The sequence below is a fragment of the Monodelphis domestica genome, chromosome 7, assembly GCF_027887165.1.
Source record: "Monodelphis domestica isolate mMonDom1 chromosome 7, mMonDom1.pri, whole genome shotgun sequence".
NCBI classification, from domain to species: Eukaryota; Metazoa; Chordata; class Mammalia; order Didelphimorphia; family Didelphidae; genus Monodelphis; species Monodelphis domestica.
Window position 1 is genome coordinate 259,817,384 of NC_077233.1, and position 15,563 is coordinate 259,832,946.

At 35.6% G+C, this 15,563-nt stretch overlaps 1 protein-coding gene across 9 annotated transcripts in view; it reads right to left on the reverse strand.

Moving 5' to 3' along the window:
* TDRD7 (tudor domain containing 7) overlaps positions 1–15,563 on the reverse strand; it is a 123,264-nt gene that overhangs the window by 83,437 nt on the left and 24,264 nt on the right. For 6 of the 9 annotated variants that reach the window (XM_056806687.1, XM_056806686.1, XM_056806684.1 and 3 more), the window contains 2 exons: positions 5,571–5,783; positions 3,280–3,421 (listed from right to left, as the gene is read on the reverse strand). In XM_056806687.1, the coding sequence (XP_056662665.1) occupies positions 3,280–3,421; positions 5,571–5,777 (349 nt within the window). In that variant the 5' untranslated portion in view covers positions 5,778–5,783. Of the gene's footprint in view, positions 1–3,279; positions 3,422–5,251; positions 5,274–5,562; positions 5,784–12,640; positions 14,651–15,563 lie in introns of those variants that run through there. The other 3 variants (XM_056806689.1, XM_056806691.1, XM_056806690.1) reach the window with 3 other exon arrangements.

Genomic DNA, 15,563 nt, shown 5'->3' on the forward strand with positions numbered 1-15,563 from the left:
GATTCTTCTAATTACTATAATAATGAATATAATTTTTGAGTTACAAATAACATTTCCCCCATATATTAATATATGTAATTTGATCTAATTGTAGGCTTTACAGAAGAGAGTTTGAATTTAAAAAAAAACATTTTTTCCCTTTTTCCTTCTCTTTCTTATTTACCTTTTCATGTTTCTCTTGCTCTTTGTGTTTGGATATCAAACTTTCCACTTAGTTATGGTCTTTTCTTTACAAATACTTGGAAATCTTCTATTTTATTGAATGCCCATACTTCCCCCTGGATATATATAGTCAGTTTTGATGGATAGGTGATCCTTAGTTGAAGACCCAATTCTCTTGCCTTTCTGAATATCATGTTTCAGGTCTTGCAGTCTCTTTAGTGTGGAAGGTACCAGCTGATCCTGATTGGTGTTCCTTGGTATCTGAATTGTTGCTTTTTGGCTTCTTGTAGAATTTTCTCCTTAGCTTGATAGCTCTGGAATTTGGCAATTATATTCCTGGGAGTTGTCTTTTGAGGATTTAGTGTAGAGGGTGTTCTATGAATTCTTTCAATGTCTATTTTGCCCCCTTGTTCAAGAACATCAGGGCAGTTTTCTTGGATGATTTCTTGTAGTATGATGTCAAGATTTCAGTTTATTTCTGGCTTTTCAGGTTGACCAATGATTCTCAAATTGTCTCTCCTTGCTCTGTTTTCCTGACCTATCATCTTCTCAGTGAAATATTTTGCGTTTTCTTCTATTTTGTCAGTCTTTTGACTTTGCTTTATTAATTCTTGTTGTTTTGCAAGATCATTGTCTTCCAGTTGCCTAATTCTGGTCTTTAAAGACTGGTTTTCCTTTTCAGTTTGGTCTATTCTGCTTTTCGTGGCTTCCAGCTGTTTCTCCAATTGGGAGTTCTTGTCCTTTAAACTGCTATTTTCTCTTTGAACTATTTCCCACTTTTCTTGCCAGAAGGTTTCCATCATTTTCATAAGCTCCAATTTAAATTCTTCAAGAGCTTGTGGGCAATTTCAATTTTGGGGGGGTAAGATTTTGGGTTTATTTGAATTTCCTCCTCTATTTCCTCTGTAGCCTGGGTTTTTCCTCTGTAAAAATTTTCCAGGGTCAACCCCCCTCTTCTTGTTTTTTTTTTTTTTTTGGTGGAGGGAGGTTGTAGCTCCTGGGCACAATTTGCCATCACTGTGGAGTTTTTCCTTCGGTTTTTTTAGTCAGAAATCTGAGTGAGATGGGCAGGCGTGTATGTGTGTATGGAGTTAAGGAGCAAGGATTTTGCCTGAGGCAAGTTCTCAAATATCTGCAGCTTCTGCTGTTTGCTGCCCTTCTCTGTGTTATCTTCCCACAAGAGCCCACAGTCTGCTCTCTTCAGCCTGCTAGGGTTTCAGGTATAGCTGCTCTCAGGGGTAGGTCTCTGGTTGTCTAGAGGTGCCCTTTGCTCACCCACTGATTCTGGCATGTGCTGGCTCTGACTCTGGCTCCACAGGTGGGGTGAAGGAGGGTAGATCAGTTCGTGTTTTGATGGGAGCTTTTTCACCCCCTTATAGTGTGGAAATGCCCAAATCCCATGTATCTTCAATGCTGCGCCCTACTGTAGAGTCCTTTCGTTCTCATGAATTTGTATTTTTTTGGTCTTTTGAGGTAGTCTATATCCGTCAATGCTGAGGAGAGGAAGAGTCTTGCGTCTAGACTGCCACCATGTTTACCCGAAAGTCCTCTCTACTTACTCCATTTCTGATCTCACAGCCCAATAAGTTCCATCAATGTTTTTCAAAAATATTATCTTCATTATCGCCCTTATACTATATTTCCTGGTCTTCCAACTACTTCTATGACTGCTCCAGCTTGGTATCTGACTGCCTTCACTACTCTAGGCTTTTCCAAAGAAAGATCTTGACTAAGGATCAGTACTATACCAGTGCACAGAAAACAAAGAAAAGTGAAGTCTTACCTCAAGGAACTGATATTCTATTGGATGAAGCAATATGTGCAGGTATAAGAATATATAAAATATAGTCATAAAGAGCTGTGACTTCACTGACACAGGGGACTTCTGAATGAGGAAAATCCTCTATCAATAGAGACTGACACCTTTCTACAACTTGTAGTCTTGGAACATTAAGAGTTAAGTGGCCTGTCCAGGGTCACAAGGGCAATATGTGTTAGAAGCACACTACCTCTCATACAAATACATAAACAAAATAAATTCCAGGTAATATCTGAGGAGAGGCCTTACAAGTCTGGTGGAGAGTAGGAATCAAGTAAAGTTTCTTCTAGAAGAGTTCTTTGTCACTCTTTGGGCACTTCAAAGAAATTAAGTTTTTCAGCACTTAAAATGACTTTGGGGGTAGGGGAGTGCAACTAGGTAACTAAGTGGATAGAAAGCCAGGCCCAGAGATGGAAGGTCCTGGGTTCAAATATGCCTGCAGACAATTCCTAACTGTGTGACCCTGGGCAAGTCACTTAACTTCCACTTACCCCTTATTGCTCTTCTTTGTTGAAACTAAAATTTTGTATCAATTCTAAGACAGAAGATAAGGATTTAAAAATTTAAAAACCCTGGAGATTATCTGAACCAAACATGAAACATTCATGATGGAAATTATAAGCAATACATCAGGGGGGAGAAAGTGCTACTATCCAAGGTCATTCATGAAGACAATAATAGCAGCATGAGCACCAGAATCCAAATTTTCTGGCTGCATCTCACTACATTGCTCTTCTTGTTGTGTATATTCTTCCCCATTAAGTCTGTAAGCTCCTTGAGAGTGTGTCTTATATGGTTTTTTGTATCCTCTTCACTGATGAGCATAAAATAAGTACTTAACAATGTTATTGATTTCATATGTTCCATGTTATTCCAGATTTTATTTAAAAAATACAAGTTATACTTCAAAAAAGTTTGTAATTTGCCAAATAAAATATTAAATCAGAAATCTGGAGTCAACGTCATGTACTCTAGTTGAAGTTTACTCCAAAAATTCTATAATAATAAAGATACATGTCTTCAAAAGTAAGTTTAAGACACCCTACCTGAAATTATTTCCAATTTCTTTTTGTTTTATCAGAAACCAATTTTCAAAAACTCATTCCATCAAGTTTACTTCATAGCAATTTCAAATTCAAATACTAACTTCAGGATTTTTTCTTTGAAAGGGTACAAAACCAAAAATGTTAATGCTAATTGGAATTTGAAAATATTCATCTTGATCATGAATTACATCTCTGTATGATTAAATATCTGTAGACAAAGTCTGAAATTTCTAGCATATAAGATGAACGTACCTTCTAGGAAAAATGGCATTGTTTTCTTCACTCTCATTTGACAATTAACCTGCCTTCCTGTTTTTCTTTTTGAACTCCTCTGGCGTGCTACCAGTTGAGCAATCCGTGCTGTCTCTGTACAAGCCACAGCATAGCAAGTTATCTGCTCATAGGAAGTAAGGAAAAAAGTTTGAGATTTAAAATTTCTCAGGAACAAGTAGATCTCAGTAAACACATACACATCCAAATTAGGAATTATTCCTCTTATATACTCTCTCAATGATAATACTCCAGCAAAAATACATTTCTCAGTTTATTTAATAATTTTTTAAAGAAGCTTTATTTATCAGCTTCAGAATCAAATCACAATGTTGCTCTTCATACACAATGATGATAGTGCTGAATGAGTAGTGACTGAGCCTGTGGGGTATATTGAATCATTTTTTTCAATAGCAGTCATGGCTTTTTACTGATTTCTCTCTTTTTATCTGATCCCCCTTGTAACATAGTTCTGCAAGACAGCATAATGGGACAATTTGTAGCCATGAAATACAATGAAGCCAACTGGGTCATATTATAATGATGAGATCAATAATAACTAATATTTATATAGAACTTTAAAGATTGCAAAGCTCTTATACATTATATTATTTGCATATATGTATATATATGTAAATATATACATTATCTTGTGTGTGTGTGTGTGTGTGTGTGTGTGTGTGTGTGTGTGTGTGTGTGTGTGTGTATACATATACATTATCTTATTTGATCCTCATAAAAACCCTGTAAGGCAGCTGCTGTGATTATTTCAATTTTACAAATTAGGAAACTGAGCCTGAGAAAAATTAGAATGCAGAATGAAAACAGATCAATTTCATCACCAGCAGGCCCTTAACTTTTAGGTTCCAAGTCTCTCAGGTATACTCACTAGCTGCCAAGATCCATATATGTTCATATCACTTTCTATGCTTTGTCAATTAGTCTACTCTGCTTGTCTGACTTTTTACACTAATAACATTAACTTAAGCCTCCACAGAACCATGATATCATCAAGAAAATTAGGCTCACATTATGTGCATCACATTTTAAAATTTATTTTTAAAATCACTTGAAAAATAATTTTAAAATGTTGACATCCACAAGTGATAGATTATCAGTATCTCTATAAGTGACTACTACTTATTACTTACTGACTATATATGCCCTAATATTAAATCAAGAACAAAGGGCAAGAGGTTCTAAATTGTGCTTTAAGGGCTAAAGATTACACATGTACCTTACCATTTGGTTATTAGTTCTATCACTGGGAGTGCAACTCATTTGTTAAAAAGTATCAGTGATTTAAGTTATAATTGAAAAAGATGCATGAAAAATACTATAGTATAGGATAACTTAAAAAGCTAATGGGATCTCAGGCTGCATTAACAGATATATTGGGCGCAGAAAATGACAGTCCTATAGTATGTGTCCTGTTCAACAGAACACATTTGAAGAGGAAGAAGCTAATGGGCATCTGGCAAACTCAAGCCAGTCAACTAGTGAGGAGATTCACAACCACATCCCTACACGGATCTGTTGGAACACTTGCTTTTTTTTAGCTTGGACAAGAGAAGACTTAATGGTACTATGATAGCTATCTTCAAATATCTGAAAGGTTGTAAAAGAGGATTAGATGTGTTCTGTTTGGCTATTCAGGGCAGAATTGGAATTAAAGGATACAAGTTATAATAAAGAATATTAGCCTCATTGTAGAAAAATATATAGATTCAACACCTTTAACAACTACAGCTATCCAAAAATGAAATGGGATTCCTCATTTATCATATGTAAAATGTACTTATAGTCACTGTATGACCACTTGTATTGGGGATATTTTTAAGGGAATTTGTGCTTTGAATGTGTTGACTAGAGTATTATGTAACTAGAGTATTATGAACCTATACTGTAGACCAGAGTAAAATACATAAAAAGTCTCAATCATGGATTATTTCACCTTCAGTCAGTTCACTTTCAGCCTTCAGGGTGAGAGTACACGTGAGCTCATGATGTAGGACCAGGAACCAAAGACAAAGAGAGTCAAAAGAGTGGAACAAGCAGGGAAGAAAAAGGACAACATTCACTTTTGGAAATTCACAGCTTTTTAAGATTGTAACCACCCTAGAAGTAAAATTATATGGCCTGGTAAACCTTTGGATTGGACCTCTGAGATTCCTTCCAACTCTTCAAATCTATGACTGTGAACTTTTGAGAAGTCAAGTTTTCATTTAATTTATATGGCATATATATGTATATATGTGCAATTACCTTCTTACCTCTCCAGATCTACTGATCTCTATTCTAACAACTGCTGGCACACTTCTCAGATATGCCTCTAATGTAGGATATCCTAGCTGTTTGAATGGAATCCAATCACCAGTCAAGGATCTGTATTCTCCTTGTAGCCGGGGTAATGCTATTCCATTCTTATGGGATTGCAGAACAGCTCGAAGCATCTTTGCAACCAAATCTGCTTCCAGCATCTTCACCTGTAATTAAGAAGAAGAGAAATTTATTGGAACATGGCTCCTCAATTCATAAATTAAAAATTATAAAGGGATTGATAACTAAGTTGTAGAGACATAAATAACTTATATAGGAGATATAAGCAATGACTATTCTACCTTAAAGGTTAGCTAACTGGTGCAGTGGATAGAGTGCCTGACTTCAGTCAGGGAGACTTTTCCCCACCCCCACCCCTAAGTTCAAATCTGATCTTAGACACTTACTAGCTGTGTGATGCTGGGCAAGTTACTTAATCCTATATGCCTCAGTTCCTCATCTGTAAAAATGAACTGGAGATGGAAATGGCAAGCCACATCCCCAATGGGGTCACAAAAAATCGGAGATGACTGAAATGATTGAACAACATTCTACCATTAGAACAAATACATTTTTCTTGGTTGAGGGCAAGAGAGGTATTTCCCAAGGTTTTGGCATGCTATTTTGTACCTCTTGTTCTTCTCTTACTTCAGATGCTTTCACAGAAAAATGACAGAAAGGGAAGAGAAGCAACAACCCTTTCTTATTCTGGAGATGGTAATTTCATCTTCAGTTAGGTGAAAGGAAAAGGAATCAGACAATTGGGCAAGGGTCAAGACAGAGCTGTAGTTTCATTGCCCATTACCCCCTAAAGAAATATATTCTAGCCTTGTTCTGCCCTCCCCTCCTCTGGCCATCATACACATTCTATGAGGATATTTTGTTATTATGTCATTGGCTTATGTTTCCCAGTTTACATTAATATTTCAAGGAATCCCAAGGGGCAGCCTAAAGCCTAAATTCCTAAATAAATCCAAAGTCTAAGTTAATTGAAAAAGCAATCAGAGTCCATAAAAAAGATAATGAGCCATACCTTCCTTCCCAAAGCAGAGAGGTGGGGGAAGAGGGCATTGTATTGGGGCTGAATTTTGCCAGATGTGGTTACTATATTGGGCATTTTTGTTTTCTTTATCACAATGGATGGATTTCCCTCTTATTCCCAACCCCTGCAATCTAAACATTACCATGATGTAAATACAAAAGGAATCATGAAAATTTACTTAGACAACAAACACTTCAAGAATCTGTAAATTTTGCCAGCATGGATACACTATTCCCTCCTGCTTTCTAACTTCATGATTATACTTTTTATCAACACTTATCATAGCCCCATCTTATTTTAAAAGTCTGTGTAATTTCATCACACTAAAATCAACCTGTGATGAGCTTCTCTCTCTGAGCTTTCATTAAAATGGTACTCAGATAAAAGATAAATCCATCACTAGGCCCATAATTGAAGCCTTTCCAATTCTACTTGCATAAAAATAGGCTTCTATTGATTCTAATTTTTAAAAGGACTTCTCTAAGCTTTAAATGTATAAACTGACTTTATTCTGTAGAGCTGGTTTTCATCAAATAATACTGCATTTCACTGATGTGAAATTTCTGCCATTGACACAAGATCACACAGTCTTTCTATGCTTATCTAACCTGAGTAACTTTTCCATTTCCTTCTATGAGTTCATAACATGAAATCCACAAAATTTGCAAGAAACACTCCTGCTTTCCTAATATTACAAGCATAATGTAGAGCCTGCTATCCATTGGCTATCTCTCACTTTTGTCATGTCATCAATCTATCTCTTTATTTTTGGTAAAGATATTTTATTTTACCAATTGCATGTAATAACAATTTTCCACATAGGTTTTCCAAAGTTATATGATCTAAATTGTCTCTGTCTCTCCCTTCCCACACCCTTCCAGAAGATGGTAAGCAATTTGATCTGGATTATATACGTATTATCTTCAAAATATATTTTCATATGATCAATTTCTTTCAAGATTATACATTTTCTTTGAAGGTGTTCTTTATGCCAATTCTCCCACCATTCATCTGTCCCTTCCCCTTTGGGGATATTCATAACTTCAAGTCGTCACAGACTACATGCTTGAAGACTTGCAACCACTAACATTATCCCTGAAATAATTTTGGTATATATGACATCAAGAAAAAGCTTGAAATCATTGAAGAACTATGCAATTTCTCAAAGGCAATCTAAAGGGCCAACCCTCCTCCTGTTCAATTCTTATGTCAGCTCACAATATTAATTTGTAAATCTATCAAAGATAAATATACTGTGAGATAAGCTCTACAGGGCACCTCCCTGAACTAAATGAAAATGCAATTGAGAAATGTTTAACAAAATAAATAAAAATGCAGCACAACATAGATAGTGTTGATATGTGGTTTTAGAAATCAATTATGTGACTCCAAAGATCTATTTCTATTTGAGTTTACTATAAAGTGGTCTAAATAACAGGCATTCTTCATCACTTCACACTATGCTATTTTTTCAAATGCAATATGACTTAACCTTGCCAAGCACTTCTTGAGGACGGAGACTGGTTTTTATCTTTGTATCCTCGGTGCCTTAGCACGGCATCTCTTTTAACTTTAGACACTTCAATGGATTAAATTTGCATTTTCACTGATGTATTCCTCTAGCAGTAACTATCAAAACCTATCCTTGCCTTCCTGTCCCTGTACTCCTATAAAATCCTCCACAATTTGTCCATCAAATAGTTTGGGGGAAGAGAGTGGAGGAATGGCAGCTTTCCCTTCTTCTCTCAATATTATATGGATATCATATGGGTGTTTCTTTATGCCTTCCCTCCCAATATATTTCATCATCAGTAATATATGACACAGATTATTTATGCTACATTATGCTATATATCTCTCCATTGCTCCTTAGAGGCTGTTGTACTCTGTGACCCATGGAAGAACATTAATATTAAAAAAGTTATAGATGTTTTTGTTTTAGGGAAAAGGGTAGTACCAGTCATTGAAACTGCTCTACAATTTCCCAAATAAAATCTATTTCATTTGTTTCTTTATTCATTTTTAGGTCCAGTTCATTGTCCAGTTGTTCTCTTACCATCTTCAAGCCATTTCTTCCACTAATCTCTTTAGCTCTAGTCCAGGGGAACTACAATCTAATTGGTGAAAGGTCTCCATAACTAGAGGTTTCTCTTTGGCCATCTTCAAGCTATGTCTAATATGCCTAACATCAATTCTGCCTTCCTGAAAAGGATGAGTCAATCAATTACCCTATAATTACACTCAACATCCTACTTTTTTTTTCATTTGAAAACACCCTCCCTCTGATGATCACTTTCTTGCATGTTTTTCTTAATTAGAATGCTCCCCAAGGAAAAGTAGTATCTTCATGTATTTGTATCCTTTATATTTAGTACATTACATGGCACAAAGTGCTCTAGACTTTTTTCTTATTCCTTTCTAAATTCCAGTAGCAATGGATACATAATAACTCTAGGTTCTATATCAACTGCATATTGTAGTCTGGATAAGATGTTCTCCCACTTAAATTTTACTTTTGTGCACAGAATGACTTCCTTTAAGTGGTTATGGATCTCATTTATGAGGCTTTGGTATGTTCTAAGGCCTGATGCAATATACACCATGTCATCCAAAAAAAGCTGTTGGAGATCACCGCTTAAGAATCTATTTTCCATTTGAAGTTTATGCAGTCACAAGCACTTTTAGTAGCTAGGTGCCTCCTTTTTATGCCTCATTTGATATTAATAATGAGAGGGGCAAAGTTCTTTATTAAATCTATCAAGAAAACTTGTAAGATTTTGACATACACATGGGACATATTTCTTGGAGAAGGGCCATTAAAGTAGCAGTTTACTTTATTAAAGAGTTTTTTTTTAAATAGTTTACAAACAATAATTATGGTGGGAAGTTGTATTCTCTACATCTTTTAGTCAAATGTATAATTATAGTTATTTACTGAAGAATATTAGAAATTTTCTAAAGTTCTCAACTTTTCATCGAGGATATTCCTTAATATATGTATATGTTATCATCATAAAGACTTTGTAGAAATGAAAAAGTAGGCATATGGTTGGTCATTATCATTTTCTCCATTGCTTTCTTTTGGTGGCAAATAATATCCATCTCTCTATCCCCCCAATTATTTAGTATCTGTCTTTTCAAATATCTTGAAAAACTTATAAAGTGTGCTGCCTTTCTCTGTGAATAATTGATCTACTTCAGCTGTTCTTACTATCCTTTTTTTATTAATGCTATTTTCTTAGTCAGTCTATGGGGGACTATCACATGAAGTCCAAATAGTTCGTTGTAGCTATAGTAACATGTTTTTCCCTGACTCATCTGCTTGTTGTCCTTCTAGTTACATCCTCAGATGTTCTTGGGATGATATAATAAAGTTTTCTTGACTGACCAATGATAGTTTGGCCATGGCAACCCAAGAAACAAAAAATGGCCTTGCATGTAATAGACATTTATTATTTAGCCTTTGAACTACCTCCCCTGCCCCCAACTAGAAACTTGGTATTGTCTGTGACTATAGCACATAATCATAAACAACATTTCCAGACAAAACTCATTCTTTTCCCCCCGAAACCCAGACCTTCATCAAACTTTTCTGTCAAGGGCCTCTAATTCTTCTAGTCTACCAGGTTTGAAATCACAGCATTATTTTTGAATAACCCCTATATCCAATTAGTTGCTAAATCTTGCCATTTCTAGCTTCATAATATCTCTTGAACCTATTCTTTTCTCACTGCTCTAATAGCACCATCATCTTATTTATTACCTATTTACCATTATTACTTCTCATCCATTATAAAGGTGTTGTTTTTATTACTTCTCACCCTAGAACCATTGTAATGGCTTCCCTAACTGTCCTTGCCTTAAGTTTCTCCCCAATCCAATCCAATCCATCTTTCACATAAATATTAAAGTAAATGTAGATATGACCATGTTATTCCTATTATCAAGAGCTTGGGGGTTTCCTGTTGCCTCTTGAATAAAACATTCAATTTCTCTGTTTTTAGTGGTCTTCACACTGGTCCCAATCTATCTTTCTAGCTTATTTATAGATTATCCCTCCATGCTTCCTGAACCTTATGGTTTGGTCAGACTTTCTGAAATACATATTACTATTCCTCATACACAGCAACATCCATCTCTGCTTCCCGTCTTTCAATTGAACTATCCATATCTGAAACACATTCTCTCAACTCCTATACCTCAAAGAAGCTTTCACTTCCTTCAGGCCTCAGTTCAAATACTACCTTCTACATGAGGGGTTTCCTGATCTGTGTGTACACAGAGATTGTTCTTTCCTTCTCTAACTGCTTGTATTTAACTACTTCCCTTATATATTCTGCATTGACTCTGTATACATGTAGCAGTGAAAGAGCTAGCCTTGAGGCAAGGAAGATCTGGGTCCAGGTTTTTAAGCTTCTCAGTGCTCTAGCCAGTTTGTAAGCCCAAGTTGTGGAGAAAGTACCAGTCTGCATAGTAGGGAGTTTCCTCCCCTGAGTGAATGAAATTACAGATCTGGTCATCCCTATATTATATATGTACCTGCTTGTCTTCCCTGACAAGAGATGGTCCTTGAATGCAGATTCTTTTGGGTATTTTTATACCCAACATCTAGCACAGTGCCCGGGACACAGCAGGCATTTATAGAGGCTTGTTGATTGATCCTCTGTCTGTGGTATCTTCCTACTATTTTCTTTGTTGAAAGTCTTGAGTTTGCCCCTTTTGCCATTCTCACTACCATTAGCCTCTCTTATGAAATCACAAATGTAGGTAGAAGGGACCTTATAGAAGTTAACTAATTAAAATTTCTCATTTTACAAGTGAGGAAAATGATTCCCAGAAGGTTAAGTGCCTTTATGAAAGTTATGCTTGTTAGTAACAGAAAAGGACTTCAAACCCAAGCTCTAGGACTCCAAATTTAACAATATATAGCAGTCTATTATTAACTCATACCTAAAGTATCAGAATAAACTCCCAACTTAGCCTCCTTGATTCTAGTTGCAAAAAACAACTCATTTGCATATGGATTTAGTGTTTACAAATCATTTCTCCATTCTACTCCATCCTTTGAAATGTCCTAATTTTCCCCAAACCCTGCTTTAATCAAGATCCTCTGATCAAAATTCTTCAGGGGCTCTCCCCATTGTCTCAAGATAAGTCACAGAATCTTAAACAGGAGAGTCAGTAAAGCTATTTAACTATTTTATAGATCTATACAGCTGGAAAGAATAGTAGAACTCACTTAGCTCTCAACTTAAGAGATAAGGAAAGCAGGCTCAGAAAGGTCAAGTGACTTGCCTGAAATAACACTGGTAAAAAGTAGCAGTTACATCTCAATGTCTTGTGATTCCATATTCAGAATTCTCTTCTTTGTCTTAAGTGGTCTCTGACCCCAATTGAGGAGATTAAGGAAACTTTCCCAAAAATATCAAGTTAGAGGCAGAATTGGCATAGGGACAAAGGGGACTCCCAGACCAGGGCTTTTTCCAGGTTACCAGATTAGTGTCATAATCTGACTCCATGCTACTCACAAAAAATTCTCTTAGCACTCCCTAAATCAAACCCTGTCTTCTAGTCATACAGGCCTCCTTACTTTCCCTGGAACATTTCATACTTATTCCTCTATTCCTCTGCTCATGCTGGTTGTTCCATCAAACATCCTTTTTTCTTATGACTTATTTGACATTTGCCCATCTTCTCAAGCCCCTCTTTTCAAGCTCTATCTCTTACATGGAATTTTCCTAACTATTTCAGGCTATATTGTTCTCTACATTATAATTTCTAACTCAATATTTTATTTAATTAAAAGGTGCCTTGAATTGTAATTCATTAAATGCATGTCTCATCACCAACTAAAGTATAAGTTCCCTAGAAAGCAAAAGGTATCAAGAGATCTAATTTACACCCATCCTGCTCTGACTCCTCCCTCTAAGGTGTCCAGCATATGGAGCTCAGTAAAAACTGCTTCATATTAAATAGCAATACCTAACTGGAAGAAAAGCCTTTCACATGTCATTTTAAAGATTACAACTTCCTTGTAGGGTTCAATGATCCACATCTACCCAGCCTACTAGTCTCTCAGAGTAACATTTTTCCAAAGGCTGTAGCTGTCCTCTATGACATCAACCTTAAAAAAAAAAAAACATTCCTGGTTTCCCTTGACAACCTACTAAGAACCAGTCATCCATTATTATAAAAATCTGGGAGTTTTGAATTAGAAAGGATCTTAAAGATAGGTCATATCACCTAACCTTAAAATAATTTTAATGGGCTGGTCATCTGACAGAAATCAATGTGTGGCTAGGGAGCTTATTCATTGGCTAAAAGTAAACTCTTACTTCCCAGAAAATTCATTAACAAAACTTTAAAAAATGAAAGAAAATGGTTCTTATTAATGTAAGCCCACGTTGGTATGTTCTTTTATAAAACGAAGATGCATACATATCTGGGAGAGGAGACAGAAAAAACAGCAGAGGCATGTTTAAGTTCTTATATTAAATTTGATGGGGGAAAATATTGGAAGTCATTCCAAGTTGGAAAAAATAAAATACATCAGAGTTCAGTCACAGACTGAATAATCCATGTGCAGAAGACAAATGTTTTGGCTGCAGAACAGAATACAAAAAGCGGGAGACAGATAGAAGCTGCAGAATAGAATACAAAGACTAGTAAGAGGAAAATTTAAAAATGAAAAGATGAAGAACTTGAATTTCACCTAAGAAGTGATCTCTACATTTATGAGCAACCTGGGGATGTGATCAAAAGAGTACTTAAGGAAAAACAATTCTTAATCCTTCACCTTTAAGGAGAAAAAAACTAAAGGCAGGTAGGTTAGGAGTCATAACAAGAAACTACAAAAATGGGTGTGTGACTGTAGGATCACATAAGAAGGGTGTAAATAAGAGGCATTATAGAGAAAATATTGGCAGGGTATGTGTGAATATTTGGATAGAGTAAACAATAGAGAAGGCTCAAAAGGTTAAGATATTATTAAGACAGCCAACTGGGAGCTTGGGAATGAAGAATGTTCTCATTGATGTTAAAAAGGGAAATCTGAATAGATAAGCAGGTTAGAAAGGGAACATAAGTCCAACTGCAGGATTAAATTTTAAATCTAAATATCCTACAGATATCAAGAAAGACACTGGAATAAAGGTTGAGAGGACTAGGTAGAAGAATATGAAGATTTGGGAGTGATCTATATACACTAAAAAACAGAAATGTGCTGGGAACCCAGTATTTATCTTTAAAAAAAGGCAGGATGAACACTTGTCAGTCTGTTGTCCAGGAAGTCTTGTTCAGGTTTAGGTTGAAATTACAAGCTCTCTGAAGTCTTTCATCACTGTGCAGAGGAAGGAATGCTGATCTCATCCAGCTCTTTTAATATCCTGATGAAATTAAGGCTAAGAGAAATTATGTGGGTTGATGGATAGAATACAGATAAGGTGTCAGAAAAATCCAAGTTCAAATCCTGCCTCAAGACATTTACTAGTTGAGGGACTCCCTGGGTAAATCACTTAAATTGTCTCAGTCTTAATTTCCTTATCTGTAAAATGAGGAAAATAAGAGTACTTCACAGAGTTGTGATCAACTGAAGACAACATATGAAAAGCACTCTGCAAAACTTAAAGTACTATATAAAATACTACCATCATCATCATCATCATCATCACTACTCTCTTTGTCATTGTCATTTTTGGCCAAGGTCACACAACTAATTGGTGGGAGAATTAGATGAGAACCTACATTTTATGAGCCCTAATCATGAGCTTCTTTATATTTTCAGCTATGGCAAATTAGGTTCAAGGAATTTCCTAAACAGACTCTTGGTAGAGAAACTTTTCTGATGCTGCTCAAGGGGAAAGCATGGGTAAAAGTTCTCCTTTATTGACCTCAAGAACAGGATGTTTACAGACAGACTATTGCTTTGTTGCTAGTCTTGTGAATTTTACACCTATTCTGGAAAGCAATTTGGAATTTTGCAAATAAAGTAGCTAAAATGCTCATATCCTTTGATTTAGAAAATTCCACTGCTAGGCATATGCCCCTAATTCCCCAGGAGGTAAATGACAAAAAAAAAGAAAGAAAAGAAAAGAAAAAAAGGCTCCATATACACCAAAATATTTACAATATTACTTTCAATTGTGGTATATAAACATAATATTATCACGCTGTAATAAATAACAAGCAAGGTGAATCCAAACCAGCAATAGCATGCTTAAATGATGCATAGTAAATAAAGAAGAATAAGGAAACCAATATACCCAGTGACTGTAACAATGTAAATGAGAACCACCACAAAACCATCTATATGAATTTTCAGAAAGTATAAAGAATCAACATATCCTGAGGTGAAGGGGAGAGATATTCATGGGCATTAGACAACTTTTTTCCAATGCTTCTGTGGAATTAATTTTTTTCTTTAAAAAAATTCTTTATCATAAGAAATACCTTTCTGAGAGAGAGGGATTGATGGGGAGTAGTTGATGGGTATTTGGATAATGTAAAAACAAAAGATATTAATAAAAAAGCTATTTGAAAATAAACATGGTATTTGCCCATTATTTTTCAATGCAGTAATGCAGTATCCCTCTGAAAGGAAGATTATTACAGTAACCTCAGGAGGCCACTTAATGTACAAAACCAATTTATTATTTTTGTGAATCTTTTCAGATACAAATTGTATATTAAGTAGGTGAATAGAGGGCATTTAAAAACTTACCATTCTAGTGAATTATATCACTTTAAATAGCTTATTTGCTATAGGTTGCAGTTCCTAGTCACTCCTATATCCCAGCTATAAAATCCTGGGTATTAGAATGCCTGCCCCACACAATGAGTTTTCTTTTCTTTTCTCCAGATTTCTACTGAAGTTAGGTCCTTTCTTAGTTCTCTGGGACTTAATCTC